The following is an 18566-nucleotide window of genomic DNA, read 5'->3' on the forward strand; positions in this document are numbered from 1 at the left end:
TAATTAATGCTGTGCCTGCAACTAAACCTAACCCTAACCTTCACCTCAGTCATAAAAATGAAACTTTTGGGCTCTTTTATTACCTCCGCCAAGGATGTTACATTTTCGGTAGCGTTTGTTTGTTTGTTTGTTTGTTTGTTTGTTTGTTTGTTTGTTTGTTAGCAACATTACGGAAAAAGTTATGAACGGATTGCTCTGAAATTTTTCCCAGAGGTGTGACTGGGCACAAGTAACAATCCATTAAATTTTGGCGGTGATCCAGATCACCGTCTGGATCCCGGAATTTTTTAAAGGATTCTTGGCAGAGGTCTGCACTCTCCGAGTGCTTCTCTAGTTTATTTATTTATTGTTTAAAAAAACATAACAGCAAGTTCCTTGTGGGAAACATCCAAATGTCCCCACAAGGTCGAAATTGTCAGATTTTACTCCCCTTGTCGGGACATTTGGTCCTCAGTAGTATATAAAAACATAGACATATATATATATATATATATATATATATATATATATATATATATATATATATATATCACACCACACTCTGGGCTACAAACTTTGTCTGAGAGAGAGGGAGACAGGACAGCAAGAAAAACCAGCCTTCCTTTTAGTTCCTCATCACCTCTACACCTCAGTGTAGAAAACCCCACTCAAGAGACATTTTGCTGCGAGCAACAAGCCAAGAGAAGAGGAGTGAGCAAAGAGAGAAGGAAGAAAAGGACCGAGAATCTGGAGATATGGATGATGAGATCCAGGTGAAGTGATTAGGACAGGAAAGAAGGTGAGGGAGTTGCTCCTTGAGAAGAAAAGAAGATGAAAGAAGGTTGAGGAGCAAAAGGACCCTGTCAGATGGAGGAAGTGGTGGGCTGTGGGGAATCGGGGAATAAGAAAGTGTGTGTGTGTGTGTGTGAGAGAGAGAGAGAGAGAGAAGGAAGAAAGGAAATAGCAAACCAGAGTGTCTCAACAGGAGGGCCTCCACCTGGCTGGACCCTGGTGAGCATGGCCTCAGGGAGAATCTGCACTCTGCCAGAGATAATGAGCTCAACATCTGCACTTGGGCTGCCTTCTCTCTCTCTCTCTCTCTCTCCATGCACCTTGACACCTTGGCACCTGGTAAACAAATCAGTTTCCTTGCTCATCTTGAAAGTTCACAGATCTGCCTGAAGTCTGTCTCATACTTCAGGATTTGATCCAGTACCTTTTCTCCAACACGTAGATCATTGATGTGAGTGTGAGAGGAACAGTCTGAACTTGCTCACATCCTGTGATATTTTTCCACAATTTTCCTCATAAATCATACTCATTTCCGAGTTGTGACCCCAGTCTTTCAACAGCTATCAATAGTTGCGTGTGGGATGCATCTTGCACCAGTTTCATTACTCCAGACTCCAGAGAATAAGCTGAATGTCAACATGGCAAACCATGAAATATGACATTGCGATCAATGATACTAAAGAATTATATAATCCAGTATCATACAGTACCAGTCAAAAGTCTGGACACATATTCTAATTCAATGCTTTTTCTTTATTTTTATTAATTCAAAGTCACTTCTTCATGTCTTAAAGTAATGATGAATGTTGTTTCATTTTACTGAACGGTTCTTGACGTAATATGTATGGATTACTGCAGTTGTGGTGTGGAATAGGGCTATATTTTAGAGAGTATTTTTATTATTTACTATTTACTATTTGCTGTTTGATCTCAAACACATTAAGAAGGCAAGAAACTCATCCACCAATTAACTTTTGACGAAGCACACTTGTGAATAGAAAAGCGTTCCAGGTGACTACCTCATGAAGCTGGTTAAGATAACACCAATAGTGTGCAAAGCGTCATCAAGGTAAACACTGGATACTTTGAAGAATCTAAAATATCAAATATATATATGTTATTTACCAGCTGGGAGGTCCATATGGTGAAATACCGTGACCGAGGTCTTGAAAGTACTGACCGAGGACCTAAGGGCCGAGGTCAGTATTCAAGGCCGAGGTCACGGTATTTCACCATACGGACCGACCTTAAGCTGGTAAATAATATATATTTTTTTTTCTTTACCAAATTCTAACAGAAAACGAGAGCGCCCGAAAGGGAAAACCAAATCGAGCCGAGGCGAGCCGCCAATTTGAATCCTCATTCATGGCTGTAATGCAAATTGCTTCCTCCTCGGTATACAAGTGCACTTCCATGGCAGGAAAAAAACAAACAAACTACATTTTGCCGCCTATGTAGTCCCCTATTTATACAAAATTGAGTCATTCAGGATTCAGCTATGTTTTTGCTTGGCGTTAGCAAGTTAGAGGTTTTTAGCTTTCTCCTGAAATGTTTTCTTTTATTTCTTCTTCCTCAGGGTAGTAAAACTCGCTTTTGCTGTGAACACTGTCGTTATCGCTATCCATGCTGTAAAATTAATGCTATTATGAATCCTCATTCATGGCTGTAATGCAAATGGCTTCCTCCTCAGTATACAAGCGCACTTCCATGGCAGGACAAAAACTATATTTTGCCGCCTATGTAGTCCCCTATTTATACAAATAGGAGTAATTCAGGATTCAACCATGTTTTTGCTCAGCGTTAGCAAGTTAGAGGTTTCTCCTGAAATGTTTTCTTTTATTTCCTCTTCCTCAGGGTAGTAAAACTCGCTTTCACTGTGAAGACTGTCGTTATCACTATCCATGATGTAAAATTAATGTGATTCTCCTGAGAAATGCTGGCAAAAATGTACAGTGGTGCTTGAAAGTTTGTGAACCCTTTAGAATTTTCTATATTTCTGCATAAATATGACATAGAACATCATCAGATTTTCACACAAGTCCTAAAAGTAGATAAAGAGAACCCAGTTAAACAAATGAGACAGAAATATTATACTTGGTCATTTATTTATTGAGGAAAATGATCCAATATTACATATCTGTGAGTGGCAAAAGTATGTGAACCTCTAGGATTAGCAGTTAATTTGAAAGTGAAATTAGAGTCAGGTGTTTTCAATCAATGGGATGACAATCAGGTGTGAGTGGGCACCCTGTTTTATTTAAAGAACAGGGATTTATCAAAGTCTGATCTTCACAACACATGTTTGTGGAAGCGTAGCATGGCATGAACAAAGGAGATTTCTGAGGACCTCAGAAAAAGCGTTGTTGATGCTCATCAGGCTGGAAAAGGTTACAAAACCATCTCTAAAGAGTTTGGATTCCACCAATCCACAGTCAGACAGATTGTGTACAAATAAAGGAAATTCAAGACCATTGTTACCCTCCCCAAGAGTGGTCGACCAACAAAGATCACTTCAAGAGCAAGGCTTGTAATAGTCGGCAAGGTCACAAAGGACCCCAGGGTAACTTCTAAGCAACTGAAGGCCTCTCTCACATTGACTAATGTTAATGTTCATGAGTCCACCATCAGGAGAACACTGAACAACAATGGTGTGCATGGCAGGGTTGCAAGGAGAAAGCCACTGCTCTCCAAAAAGAACATTGCTGCTCGTCTGCAGTTTGCTAAAGATCATGTGGACAAGCCAGAAGGCTATTGAAAAAATGTTTTGTGGACGGATGAGACCAAAATAGAACTTTTTGGTTTAAATGAGAAGCGTTATGTTTGGAGAAAGGAAAACACTGCATTCCAGCATAAGAACCTTATCCCATCTGTGAAACATGATGGTGGTAGTATCATGGTTTGGGCCTGTTTTGCTGCATCTGGGCCAGGACAGCTTGCCATCATTGATGGAACAATAAATTCTGAATTATACCAGCAAATTCAAAAGGAAAATGTCAGGACATCTGTCCATGAACTGAACCTCAAGAGAAGGTGGGTCATGCAGCAAGACAACGACCCTAAGCGCACAAGTCGTTCTACCAAAGAATGGTTAAAGAAGAATAAAGTTAATGTTTTGGAATGGCCAATTCAAAGTCCTGACCTTAAACAAATCAAAATGTTGTGGAAGGACCTGAAGTGAGCAGTTCATGTGAGGAAACCCAACAACATCCCAGAGTTGAAGCTGTACTGTACGGAGGAACGGGCTAAAATTCCTCCAAGCCGGTGTGCAGGACTGATCAACAGTTACCGGAAATGTTTAGTTGCAGTTATTGCTGCACAAGGGGGTCACACCAGATACTGAAAGCAAAGGTTCACATACTTTTGCCACTCACAGATATGTAATATTGGATCATTTTCTTCAATAAATAAATTACCAAGTATAATATTTTTGTCTCATTTGTTTAACTGGGTTCTCTTTATCTACTTTTAGGACTTGTGTGAAAATCTGATGATGTTTTAGGTCATATTTATGAAGAAATATAGAAAATTGTAAAGGGTTCACAAACTTTCAAGCACCGCTGTATAAGATTTTTGATAATCTTATAAATAAATCTTATAAAAAAAGATAAATGTTGACAAAAAAATCTACTATGTTTGTTGTTGTTGTGAACGAGCGAGTCACCAGAGGTCTGTAACCAGGGTCCGTAACTAGGGTCCATATCGTAGGCTATGGACCCACTCGCCAGCCAATCAGAGTGCAGGATTTGATGGAAACCGCACGGTGAAAAAAATTAATTGGGATATTTAACACTTTTTTTTTTGAACACATAATTCCATATATGTTATTTCATAGTTTTGCTGTCTTCAGTATTGTTCTACAATGTAGAAAATAAAAAAATACAGAAAAACCTATGAATGCGCAGAGTAAGGGTGTACAGACTTTTGACTGATACTGCATATTAGAACTTTATGCCAGACTTGTAGTACTCGAGTCCGACTCGTGCCCTAATTTTAAGGACTCGTGACTTGACTTGGACTCGAGCACTGATGACTCGGACTCGTGCGTTAACTGCATTCAGACTCGTAAATTGGAGACGAGGACTCAGATTTTTCTTTATTTTTTGTAACATGCCATAATAATTTGGCAAACAATATTTATATCTACATTAATTTTGAACTAATTTTGCGCAAGAGTGTCACACCTGCGCACCTTGGTGTGTGCATCAGATAGACTCTCGGATGCTCTCCGGACAGCGTGTGCACCAAGCGGACCCTCGCACGCCGTAAACGACTCGCACCTGCACAGAATGAAGGCACAATCAGCGCGCCTAAATAAACACTGTAAAAACACACTTACTTTGTGAAGTATTGAGTTGAAGTGCTGACACATTACCGAGCCTTATTTCCTTGTTTGGGTTCCTGATCCCTGATTTCCTGTTTCTCGTCTTTGATTCTGCTGAGTCTACGATAGCCTGTTTGTGCCTCGCTCGACCTATTGCTTGTTTCACCGTTTTACGATTTTGCCTGCTGTTCTGGATTGTTTACTGTCTTCACGTGTATTAATAAACACACCTTCTACACTTACATCTGTCTCCCAACCATCTCTGACAGAATACTTCACACTCCCTGATAAAGAGAAGCACATTCACCTGTTCATACATCATGTTCAGGAACAAACTAATGTTAATGGCGCTTAAACAGCCACCGTCAAATAGTGCGGTTGGAGTCTTGTTCTCAGACTCGACTTGGATCGATAGTGGACTCAGACTCGACTTGAAATTTTCTTATAATGATTTGGACTTTGGCGGCACGGTGGTGTAGTGGTTAGCGCTGTCGCTTCACAGCAAGAAGGTCCGGGTTCGAGCCCCGTGGCTGGCGAGGGCCTTTCTTTGCGGAGTTTGCATGTTCTCCCTGTGTCCACGTGGGTTTCCTCTGGGTGCTCCGGTTTCCCCCACAGTCCAAAGACATGCAGGTTAGGTTAACTGGTGACTCTAAATTGAGCGTAGGTGTGAATGTGAGTGTGAATGGTTGTCTGTGTCTATGTGTCAGCCCTGTGATGACCTGGCGACTTGTCCAGGGTGTACCCCGCCTTTCGCCCGTAGTCAGCTGGGATAGGCTCCAGCTTGCCTGCGACCCTGTAGGACAGGATAAAGCCGCTAGAGATAATGAGATGAGATGAGATTTGGACTTTACTCGGACTTGAACACTGGGGACACGAGACTGGGCTTGAACTCAAGGTTTAGTGACTCAACTCCAACACTGCTTCATTTCATCTCATCTCATTATCTCTAGCCGCTTATCCTGTGCAGGGTCGCAGGCAAGCTGGAGCCTATTCCAGCTGACTACGGGCGAAAGGTGGGGTACACCCTGGACAAGTCGCCAGGTCATCACAGGGCTGACACATAGACACAGACAACCATTCACACTCACATTCACACCTACGGTCAATTTAGAGTCACCAGTTAACCTAACCTGCATGTCTTTGGACTGTGGGGGAAACCGGAGCACCCGGAGGAAACCCACGCGGACACGGGGAGAATATGCAAACTCCTAAGAAAATTCCCAGTGTATCAACTCTACTTTTTTTCCACCATGGACAACCTAACAACTATACACTCACTGGCCACTTTAATAGGAACTTGTTCTTGATTCTAAGATTCCTGTTCTTGGCTGCAGTACTGGAACCCAATGTGGTCTTCTGATGTTGCATGCTGAGATGCTTTTCTGCTCACCACGGTTGTAAAACGTGATTATATGAGTTACTACATCCTTCCTGGTAAAAAAGCTCAAACCAATCTCGCCATTTTCCTCTGACTTCTCTCATCAACGAGGTGTTTGTTTCCACCCAAAGAACTGTCGCTCACTCACCCAGTGGTTTTTTTTTGTTCCGCACCATTCTGTGTCAACTGTCGAGACTCTTATGTGTGAAAACCCCAGGAGATCAGCAGGTTCTGAAATACTCAAACCAGTCCATCTGGCTCAAACCAACACCCATGCCACAGAGAAAGAAAGTCACACTTTGAGATCACAATTTTTCCCATTCTGATGTTTGAACATCGTGAACATTAATTAGCTGAAGTTCTTGATTTGTATCTGCATGATTTTATGCATCGTGCTGCTGTTGAGGGATTGGCTGATTAGATAACTGCATAGGTGGATGGGTGTTGCTATCCTAATAAAGTGGCCGGTGAGTATACATTCCTAATAAAGACAGACTGAGAGTTTTAAAACATTTTCAGTGGTCATGTTCAGGAACAAACTAATGTTAATGGCACTGAAACAACCACCGTCAAATAGTGTGGTTGGAGTCTTGTTCTCAGACTCGACTTGGATCAATAGTGGACTCAGACTCGACTTGAAATTTTCTTTTAATGACTTGGAGTTTACTCGGACTTGAACACTGGGGACATGAGACTGGACTTGAACTCAAGGTTTAGTGACTTGACTACAACACTGCTTTATCTCATCTCATCTCATTATCTGTAGCCGCTTTATCCTGCTCTACAGGGTCGCAGGCAAGCTGGAGCCTATCCCAGCTGACTACGGGCGAAAGGCGGGGTACACCCTGGACAAGTCGCCAGGTCATCACAGGGCTGACACATAGACACAGACAACCATTCACACTCACATTCACACCTACGGTCAATTTAGAGTCACCAGTTAACCTAACCTGCATGTCTTTGGACTGTGGGGGAAACCGGAGCACCCGGAGGAAACCCACGCGGACACGGGGAGAACATGCAAACTCCAAAGACAATTCCCAGTGTATCAACTCTACTTTTTTTTTCCCCCATGGATAGCCAAACAACTATACACTCACTGGCCACTTTAATAGGAACTTGTTCTTGATTCTGAAGAGATGATGATACGGAGATGTAAACAAGATTACTACCGTCTGTTTGTATTGCTAGTTGGTAGAAGCTTTGGCCTCATGGTTTGGGGCCAAAAGGTTGCTGGTTTGATTCCCTGGGCCAACAGGAATAGCTGACGTGCCTTTGAGCAAGGCACCGAACCCCTCAACTGCTTCCAAGACTGTTCTGGGTATGTTGTACATATCTCTGGATGAGCGTGTCTGTTAAATGCCATTAATGTAATGTGTTCATCTGCACTGTTAGTTTGAAATGCCAACATGGTAAAATTTTGAATATTTCATTTATCGGATCATTTCATCTCTTACATCCTCAGAAGTATAAAACAAACCTGATCTGCTTGTTCAGTCCACATTTTCTATCCCGCAGGTTTTTTTTTTTTTTTCAGGCTAAAAGGCAAGTGTTTCTTATTTAAAGGAAGTGTCTATATGCTATTAAAAAAAAAAGGTCTCGGACACTTCTACTCAAGCAAATTCTGGCAACCATAGAGGACTGAATTACAAGTACCGGTACATGCAGGTAATTTTAATAATCCAAACATCGCACCTAGAAAATCAACTCACAGTGGCATGCAAAAGTTTGGGCACCCTTACTGAAGATGTCTGTTACTGTGAATAGTTAAGTGAGCAGAAGATGAACTGATCACCAAAAGGCATAAAGGTAAAGATGACACATTTCTTTTCAGCGTTTTCTGCAAAATTCGTATATTATTTTTGTTTTGTACAATTGGAGAGTGAAAAAAGTAAAGGAACACCATGTGAAAGTTTGGGCACCCCAATACATTTGAGTTCTCAGGTAACTTTTACCAAGGTTCCAGACCTTAATTAGCTTATTGAGCTGTGGCTTGTTCAAATTCTTCGTTAGGAAAGGTCAGATGATGCAGATTTCAAAGCTGTATAAATTATCTGACTCCTCAAACTTGTCCCTAAAATCAACAGCCATGGGCTCCTCTAAGCAACTCCCTCGCATTCTGAATAATAAAATAATTGATGCTCACAAAGCAGGAGAAGGCTACAAGAACATAGCAAAGTGTTTTCAGGTAGCTGTTTCCTCAGATTGTAATGCTATTAAGAAATGGCAGTGAACAGAAACAGTGGAGATCAAGGTGAGGTCTGGAAGATGAAGAAAACTTTCTGAAAGAACTGCTCGTTGGATTGCTAGAAAGGCAAATAAAAAACCCTGTTTGACTGCAAAAGACCAGAAAGATTTAGCAGACCCTGGAGTGGTGGTGCACTGCTCTACTATGCAGCAACACCTGAACAAATATGACCTTCATGGGAGAATCATCAGAAGAAAACCGTTCCTGCATCCTAGCCACAAAATTCAGCATCTGAAGTTTGCAAATGAACATCTAAATAAGCCTGATGCATTTTGGAAACAAGTCCTATGGACTGATGAAATCAAAATAGAACTTTTTGGCCACAATGTGCAAAGGTATGTTTGGAGAAAAAAGGGTGCCAAATTCCAGGAAAAGAACACCTCTCCAACTTTTAAGCATGGGTGTGGATCGATCATGCTTTGGGGTTGTGTTGCAGCCAGTGGCACATGGCACATTTCATTGGTCAAGGGAAGCATGGATTTGAATAAATACCAGCAAATTCCGGAAGCAAACATCACACCATCTGTAAAAAAGTTGAAGTTAAAAAGAGGATGGGTCCTACAATAAGATGATGATCCAAAAGACACCTCAAAATCTACAATGGAATACCTCAAGAGGCACAAGCTGAAGGTTTTGCCTGGGCCCTCACAGTCCCCTGACCTAAACATCATTGAAAATCTGTGGATAGATCTCAAAAGAGCAGTGCATGCAAGACAGCCCAAGAAACTTGTAGAACTGGAAGCCTTTTGCAAGGACGAATGTGTGAAAATCTCCCAGGTAAGAACTGAAAGATTATTAGCTGGCTACAAAAAGAGTTTCCAAGCTGTGATACTTGCCAAAGGGGGTGTTACTAGGTACTAACCATGCAGGGTGCCCAAACTTTTGCTTTGGGCCCTTTTCCTTTTTTGTCATTTAGAAAATGTAAAAGATGAAAATAAAAAAAAATGTTTTTGCTTAAAATATAAAGGGAATGAGTCATCTTTAACTTTATGCCTTTTGGAGATCATTTCATCTTCAACTTGCTTAACTGTTCACAGTAACGGCAATTTTGACCAGGGGTGCCCAAACTTTTGCATACCACTGTAATTACCTGCGCAATCCTACTATGAATATGAGTAAACTTCCCTGTGCATCTATTGAACTATCATTTGAATTTAAGCCTTAAAATGTCAATGCATGCGTAGAAAAATATAAACTTAATATCCAGGTGACGTTACAGTGATGTGGTGGAAAGCTGTAGACGTGACAGTAAGAAAGAACAGTGAAGAAAAAAATATATACAAACACAAATTTTCCAGGAAAAAAAATTAGATCACAGCAGCATTCAATATTTTGTATCCTTCCCTACCGAAGCTCAAAATGCATTTTAACGACAGCAATTAAACACCAATATGACTAGCAATGTGTTTTCCAGCGCCTGTTGTCTGTTCAAAGAGCACAATGTCAGACGAAACTCGAATGAATATAACACTGCATATATAATGAAATGGCAACAGATGGCTCTGCTTATTCAGGGATTTAGCTAGTAAAGCAAGATGAATGTAACAAAATGCAACGTATTCAGACGTAGACTGAAAATAAAGAAAATATTGATGTATGAGGCGAAGCCATCTGCTGCTGTTTCATTACATATGCAGGCTAACATTCATGTCTGGTGGTTCTTGCTGAGAAATGAGTCTGTCGAGGGTCATCATGCTGTACACAAAGCACAGAACGAACTCCTTCGGTGGCAGAGAGGGAGGTGGAAAGGAAAAGGAACCGAGAAATGTAAATAGAGAGATGGCATATGTGATGCCTGGCCTCATGGGGAGTATCGCAGAACCTGGAGCAGACTCTCGGACTGTGAAACCAGTGACAAGTTGGACAGCTGCCAGAATGTAAAAACAACAGTATGTGTGCCCAGGGCAGAGTAAAGCACAATCACTCATGCCCGGAGGATCGTAATCAAGCTTATCGGCTACAGCAGGTGTCTCATCAGAATGGAAACAAAACGGCTGCAGACAGAAAAAATCACAACCTCATGCTAAAGTGTGAGCACAGCATCTATCCTTCAGGCAGCTTTGGCACATGATGCCAGCTCTCCACCATTAAGCATGCTACTTTCACCCAAAGCACTCTAAACAGTTCCAGGTCTGCTCACATGTACAAGTAAAAACAAACAATCTCTCCAGGGTTAAATTATAACTTTGCCTCGAGTGCCAATCTTCATGCTCGGTGACTGTGTCACACACATTATAGAAACAGACTGCTGGAAAGTGAATGCATGCAGTAGTGGCAGATCATTGCCAAAGTGAACCTTAATTACAGTTGTCAAGAAGCAGAAGAGATGAAGGTGTGATTATCCTGTGACTTCTCATATTCCGCGGTAATGTCTCACAGAAAGAGAGAGAGAGAGAGAGAGAGAGAGATTACAAAAGCTGTTACTATTGAGAATTTCGCGACAAGAAAGAAGGCGGTGATTACAAGATCCGACGTTGACTTGTCATGCGGGGGGAAAAAAATAACAACTTTCTGTATTATGGATAGAAATTTGGCAGTCACTTTTTCTGCATGCTGTCTTCTTGAACTCAACCATTTCTGACAGCTCGTTTCATTGGCCCACACGTATTAATTAACATTGGGTGAAGGGCAATGTTTTCCAATTAAATTGATCTTGTGGATTTTTTTAACAAGCTAATTTGCTAATTTCATTTGGTGTAGAGGTGTCGCTAGGATTTTTCAAAGGAGGGTCATGCACTGACCGGCAGCCTGAGTACATTATGTAACAAAAAATAATTACCATTGCTAGTTTTAGGTAGCTTAGAAACTGGCTCTTCCATTATTGCTGTTTCTTCCATGTTTTCTTGATGTTGTGTTCTAGAAACTGCGCGAAAACTTACAACCCCGATTCCAAAAAAGTTGGGACAAAGTACAAATTGTAAATAAAAACGGAATGCAATGATGTGGAAGTTTCAAAATTCTATATTTTATTCAGAATAGAACATGGATGACATATCAAATGTATCATTTAAAGAGAAAAATTAAGTGATTTTAAATTTCATGACAACAACGCATCTCAAAAAAGGTGGGACAAGGCCATGTTTACCACTGTGAGACATCCCCTTTTCTCTTTACAACAGTCTGTAAACGTCTGGGGACTGAGGAGACAAGTTGCTCAAGTTTAGGGATAGGAATGTTAACCCATTCTTGTCTAATGTAGGATTCTAGTTGCTCAACTGTCTTAGGTCTTTTTTGTCGTATCTTCTGTTTTATGATGCGCCAAATGTTTTCTATGGGTGAAAGATCTGGACTGCAGGCTGGCCAGTTCAGTACCCGGACCCTTCTTCTACGCAGCCATGATGCTGTAATTGATGCAGTATGTGGTTTGGCATTGTCATGTTGGAAAATGCAAGGTCTTCCCTGAAAGAGACGTCGTCTGGATGGGAGAATATGTTGCTCTAGAACCTGGATATACCTTTCAGCATTGATGGTGTCTTTCCATATGTGTAAGCTGCCCATGCCACACGCACTAATGCAACCCCATACCATCAGAGATACAGGCTTCTGAACTGAGCGCTGATAACAACTCGGGTCGTCCTTCTCCTCTTTAGTCCGAATGACACGGCGTCCATGATTTCCATAAAGAACTTCAAATTTTGATTCATCTGACCACAGAACAGTTTTCCACTTTGCCACAGTCCATTTTAAATGAGCCTTGGCCCAGAGAAGACGTCTGCGCTTCTGGATCATGTTTAGATACGGCTTCTTCTTTGAACTATAGAGTTTTTGCTGGCAACGGCGAATTGTGTTCACAGATAATGTTCTCTGGAAATATTCCTGAGTCCATTTTGTGATTTCCAATACAGAAGCATGCCTGTATGTGATGCAGTGCCGTCTAAGGGCCCGAAGATCACGGGCACCCAGTATGGTTTTCCGGCCTTGACCCTTACGCACAGAGATTCTTCCAGATTCTCTGAATCTTTTGATGATATTATGCACTGTAGATGATGATATGTTCAAATTCTTTGCAATTTTACACTGTCGAACTCCTTTCTGATATTGCTCCACTATTTGTCAGCGCAGAATTAGGGGGATTGGTGATCCTCTTCCCATCTTTACTTCTGAGAGCCGCTGCCACTCCAAGATGCTCTTTTTATACCCAGTCATGTTAATGACCTATTGCCAATTGACCTAATGAGTTGCAATTTGGTCCTCCAGCTGTTCCTTTTTTGTACCTTTAACTTTTCCAGCCTCTTATTGTCCCGTCCCAACTTTTTTGAGATGTGTTGCTGTCATGAAATTTCAAATGAGCCAATATTTGGCATGAAATTTCAAAATGTCTCACTTTCGACATTTGATATGTTGTCTATGTTCTATTGTGAATACAATATCAGTTTTTCAGATTTGTAAATTATTGCATTCCGTTTTTATTTACAATTTGTACTTTGTCCCAACTTTTTTGGAATCGGGGTTGTAGCTTCGAAGCCACAAAATGCAACTTTGATGGAAAAAAATAGATAATAAATTGCTTACCTCTCTTCACGTTGAAAGAAGGAAAGTTTCACTTGTTTTGACATGGTGAATTATTAACACGAGACTAAATACTCGTAATTCGCAACTAAAAAGACTGCAGCTACACTGGCAGCTTGACCATGCTTTCTCGTGCAATCGTGTTGCACTTGCGCAGAACTGCGTCAGTCCCACGCACCTTGGCTCGTGCACCTGAAGGCGCGCATCGGGCTGGGTGTGCACCTAACGAGCTCTGGCATGCGCACCTTTAACAAAGAACACCTGTCTTTAATCAGTGAACTACGTTTGGGCTATTTAAGGACCGCGCCCATGCAAGGACGATGCGAAGTATTACGCCGCATCTCGTGTGCCTTACTGAGCCTTGTTTCCTGGCCCTGTCCTTGTTGATCTCCTGGTTTTTCGACTCCTGTTTCTCATCCCTTGATCTTGTATAGTTTTGCCTCTGATATTCTGTCCGCACCTCAATTGACCTCCTGCCTGTTTCCTCGATTACGACTTTGCCTGCTGTTTCGGACTGTTTGCCTGTTGTGTGTATTTCACGCACTTTATGCTCATATCGCACTGTGTATTATTTAACATATCTACACTTACGTCTGCTCTCCCACACACAGTCTGACAAACTGGGTTTTTGTGCCCAAACCACAGGAAGTCAAGGCTGAGGTCACAATCTAGTTTAAAAAAAAAAATGTTAGAAAAATTACAGTGGGCACTTTTCTAATATTCTTATGTGGCTATTGAAAAAATGTATGGTCCGACAAAGGGGGGGTCATGGTCACCCCAGGACCCCCCCCCCCCCCCCCCCCCCAGCTACGCCCCTGTGGTGAACAGTTTGAGATCACACCCCATGTAATCTGATATATCAGGTGATCTTGTGATTTTAAAAAACTGTGGACGTTCACAAAAAAAAAAAAAGAATATGGCTGGCTGAGTGACTTATTTATTTATTTATATATTTATATAATCTTATACAAAACCTGAATTCTGACAAACAGCCAAAAAAAAGATTAAATTTGTCCACTATTTATTTCTTGCATATAACATACTCTGACAGATGAACCATAAATACTGTATATTTCACCAACATTTTTTTATTTACTTTATAACCTCGCCTTGGTTTCTGCCTGCAAAGCTTCTTAATTTTATAATCACAGCGGTACAAACAGGCAGTCTGTCTAGACTCTAAAGACTGCGAGCCGAGTGCGATTTCCTCAAACAGTCAGTGCGTTTACATGCACATCCAAATCGAGCTGTTGTCGGTAATCGAGCAAAGGGTCCCAGCAGGGGTGCCAGAGAAATCCAATCCTACATGCACACAAGGAAATCGAGCTATTGTGTGAGGTACATTGTGCGCCCGAGCCACAGGTGGCGCTACACGCCCCATCGTGTTGGTACACTTCCGGTTGTCATCATGAAGAAGAGCTATTCAAGAGCAGTGTTGCCAGATATTGCTGACGTTTTCCAGCCCAAAATACGTTCAAAACCTGCCAAAATACACTTGAAAAGGCCCAATTGAGCAGGAAACCGCCCAATCTGGCAACACTGTTCAAGAGTACAAACAAAGTTATCAGTTCCGTGTTCACAAGAAGAGTGTTTGTAGTTTGTATGTACGAACAGAAGTGTTCCTAATAAAATGGCCACTAAGTTGAAGTTGATCTGTAATGGTGAACATATTAACTGTTAGCCTGCTAACATGCTAATAACTGAACAACTAATTGGAAATGGGTGCGTACATGCCCAGACACAAGTGTTCCTAATAAAGTGGCGGCTAAGGTGAAGTGTCATGCCGACCGAGGCTGTTGTGTTTCCCACTTGTGGTCTCATCACTCGTCACTTCCGGAAGGGGCAGTGCTGAAGTAAGCAGCTCGACTACGTAGCTCAATAGGGTTTACATGCACTAAGTAGCTCGGCAAAAATCGCATAATCTAGGTCGTGTAGCTCGATTACGAGAAATCAAGTTCGGTTCGATTTCAGCCTAGCTAAGGTGTTTCCATGGCATTTAGAACTTCGATTTCAGTCGAGCAACGGCAGAAATTTGATTTTCTCTATGTGCATGTAAACGCACTCACTGAACACCACAGTTTGATCAACTTGTTGGAGAGCTACGTGCTGTACTGTACACACTAAACAGACATCAGTTTATTATGTAATCCGATGAAGGCTCTCAAAATGTCCATCATGCTCTAGCATTACATTTAGAAAGGTGAAACAAATCGTCTCCTGTCTCTTATGGAATGGCTGTGGCTATCTTTGTCAATATGGTTGGTTGTTGCAACACTGGCAGTGTTTTCCTCTCAGAAAACGTCACCATATCAATGAATATTATATGGACATGAGTATATAATAAAAAGAAATCATACGTTGGCTTGAAGATATCTTCTCGTGTTGAAAAACTCACTTTTTTCATATGAAATGCATCGCAGATCTGAGTGACATAATTAACAGTTATTCCAGGAAATTGAGTCATACATGAGCAGATAGCTAACGAGGCATGTAGCACCGAGTTGGTTATAAGCCACGTATGACAAGATTGAGTGGAATAACTGTTTTATTCTATCCACATTCACAGGATTTTGAAAAAACAGAGTATTTTTTTTTGCAAATTCGATCAATAAAAACTTTATACAAAACGTCAGACAAAATCATTTCCGCTTAGAATGTAAACAAACCAGTGAAATGACAGGAGCAATTTGTGAAAAATGCGATAATAATAATTTGTGAAAAAAAAGGTACGTTTTTACCATCAAAAACTTTTATTCCAGACTTTGCTGCTTTGTTTTTGAATAGAGTTTTTATTTTGGCATTGGTTGGTTCGACAACACGCTCTGCCATTTTGTTTTCTCAACTCACGGTATATGAGCTGATATCCTAGTAGTAGTAGAGTAGCCAATCAGAGTATTACGGGTCCCAAGAGTGGTACCAGCAGTAATAAAGATAATGTACCTGTAAAACAGGTGGATAAAATCACGAGATGACACAGGCTGCTGCTTTCACATACTTCATCCAAAGTGCATCTGAGGGCTGAGCGGTGGTCCGCCCCCTTAGCAACCCAGACGCACCTGCGGCACCTGTGTCACGCGCTTATGTTCCTACTAGGCACTAGGCCGTTCTAAAGTAATAATAGTTAAGAAATATGAAATACTAAACAAAAGTAGTAATGCACTTAAAGACCTGTGGTCACCTATTTTGGGTGCGCCACACGCTCCCCAACTACAAAAGTGGCTCCCGACATGTGGTAACTCATGGGAGACTTTTTTGCTGAACAAGGGGGAAGTTTATTTTGTTACTGACGAACACAGTGCAGTTTCTATCACGTCATCTCTAATAGTCCCAGCGCTTGTTTTTTCTCTTCTTCTTGAGTCACATTCCCAACAGGTAACTCTTCTACTCATTGCCCCCCCCCCCCCCCCAGTGGACATGTATATATTGCTCTCAGTTTCCACAGTTATTACATCCCTCTCCCCTTAAGCATTTTTATACAACTCACAGGAACCCTATAACTATCTTTAACTCTGGTTAAGTGCCAACCAACACTATTAACTTTCACTTAGTTCAACTGAAAATCTTTAAGGTAACTGGGCAACTTAGTTTCCCTTTTTGACTTTCTCCTTACTGGAGTTGCATTTGTTACAGTTCTTTGTTCAGTCTCTGAGCTCCCTACAGCTTCAACAGCTGCTGGATCCTCCAACTTGTCACTACTGAGTAGCACTTCCTCAGCTTCCAGCCATGCGTCATTTTTTTTGTCGACCTGACTTGACTGAATAGAGCCAGCTGGTTGGTTGCTGTTGCATTTTCCTGGTCTCTGGTGGTGAGTGTGAATCTGGTCCACATGTCTCCTCACTACTCTCCCATCACCCAGCATCACTTTGTATGACACTGGTCCAGTCACCGACTCAATAATTCCCGGGATCCACTTGGGTCCTAGACTGAAGTTCTGGGTCAGCACTGAGTCTCCTCTGTTGAACCAGCATCCTTTTGCCTTCTTGTTGTGATCTTTTATCTGTCTTTCTTGGTTTCCCTTCACTCTCCTGCTTAGATCTGGGTGGATTGAATCCAGGGTGCAACGTAGCTTCCTCCCGAGAAGCAGCTCTGCTGGGGATAGACCTATTGTAGTGTGAGGAGTTACTCTGTAGCTAAATAACACTCTGGCTACCTTAGCTGTCAGTGTGCCTTCTGGACATTTTTTCATCATTCTCTTGGATGTTTGTACCCCTCTCTCTGCTAACCCATTACTGGCAGCATGGTAGGGTGCAGAGGTCACATGACGGATACCATTTTTGTTCAAGAAGTCTTTGAACTCGGTGCTGGTGAAACAAGTGCCATTATCAGACACCAACAACTCAGGCAGTCCATGGTTACTGAAACTTGTACGTAGGCACTTGATTGTGGTGGCTGAAATGGCAGAGTTCACTGGATACATGTCCATCCACTTTGAATGTGCATCAATGAGCACAAAAAACATTTTTTCCATAAACGGTCCGGCATAATCCACATGGATACGGCTCCACGGTTTGTCAGGCCAATCCCAGGGGTATAATGGAGCTGGTGCAGGAATGTTGCGATGCTCTTGACATGTTGTACAGCCCCTTACAGTATCCTCCACCTCTTTGTCCAACTTTGGCCACCATACATAACTCCTAGCCAGTGCCTTCATTCTGGACACTCCAGGGTGGCACTGATGAAGCTGCCTCATAACATTTTCTTTACCTGGATTTGGCACAATCACTCTCGAGCCCCATAACACACACCCATTCTGGATACTGAGTTCATGTTTCCTCACCTCATAGGGGGCAAACTCCTCCCCTTTCAGTTTTGATGACCAGCCATTTCGTACCATCTCCCACACCCTTGAGAGTATTGGATCTTTGTCTGTCCATGCTTTCACTTGATCAGCTGTAACCAGCGTGATGTCAGAACTCTCCAGCATGAGAACTCCCGTCTCTCCCCATCCTTATACACTATCGTGTATTCGTAGGCTCTCAAGGTTACTGCCCACCTTTGGATTCTGGGTGAGGCCATCTGTGGTACGGCTCGCATCTCACTGAAAAGTGACAACAAGGGCTTGTGGTCTGTCACTATAGTGAATTTTCGTCCATAAATATACTTGTGGAAATGTTTTATTCCGAACATCACTGCTAGTCCTTCCTTATCCAGTTGTGAATAGTTCTTCTCAGCTGCATTTAATGTTTGTGAGGTGAATCCAATGGGCCTCTCAGCTCCATCTGGCATCCGATGTGACAGCACAATGTCCTTCTCTGGGTCGTAATGCACAAGCACTTCAGCAGACTGCATCATTTCTTTTGATTTTTCAAAAGCTGTTAGGACTTGGACTGTTTTGGCCT

General features: G+C 41.8%; 1 protein-coding gene across 1 annotated transcript; it reads right to left on the reverse strand.

Annotated features, from left to right (window-relative positions):
- Positions 1-16771: 16771 nt before the first annotated feature.
- LOC132888947 (uncharacterized protein K02A2.6-like) lies at positions 16772-18061 on the reverse strand. The gene has a single exon (XM_060925033.1). The coding sequence runs from the start codon at positions 18059-18061 to the stop codon at positions 16772-16774; it is 1290 nt and encodes a 429-aa protein (XP_060781016.1).
- Positions 18062-18566: the final 505 nt, after the last annotated feature.

Source organism: Neoarius graeffei, chromosome 7, assembly GCF_027579695.1.
Source record: "Neoarius graeffei isolate fNeoGra1 chromosome 7, fNeoGra1.pri, whole genome shotgun sequence".
In the NCBI taxonomy this organism is placed as follows: Eukaryota; Metazoa; Chordata; class Actinopteri; order Siluriformes; family Ariidae; genus Neoarius; species Neoarius graeffei.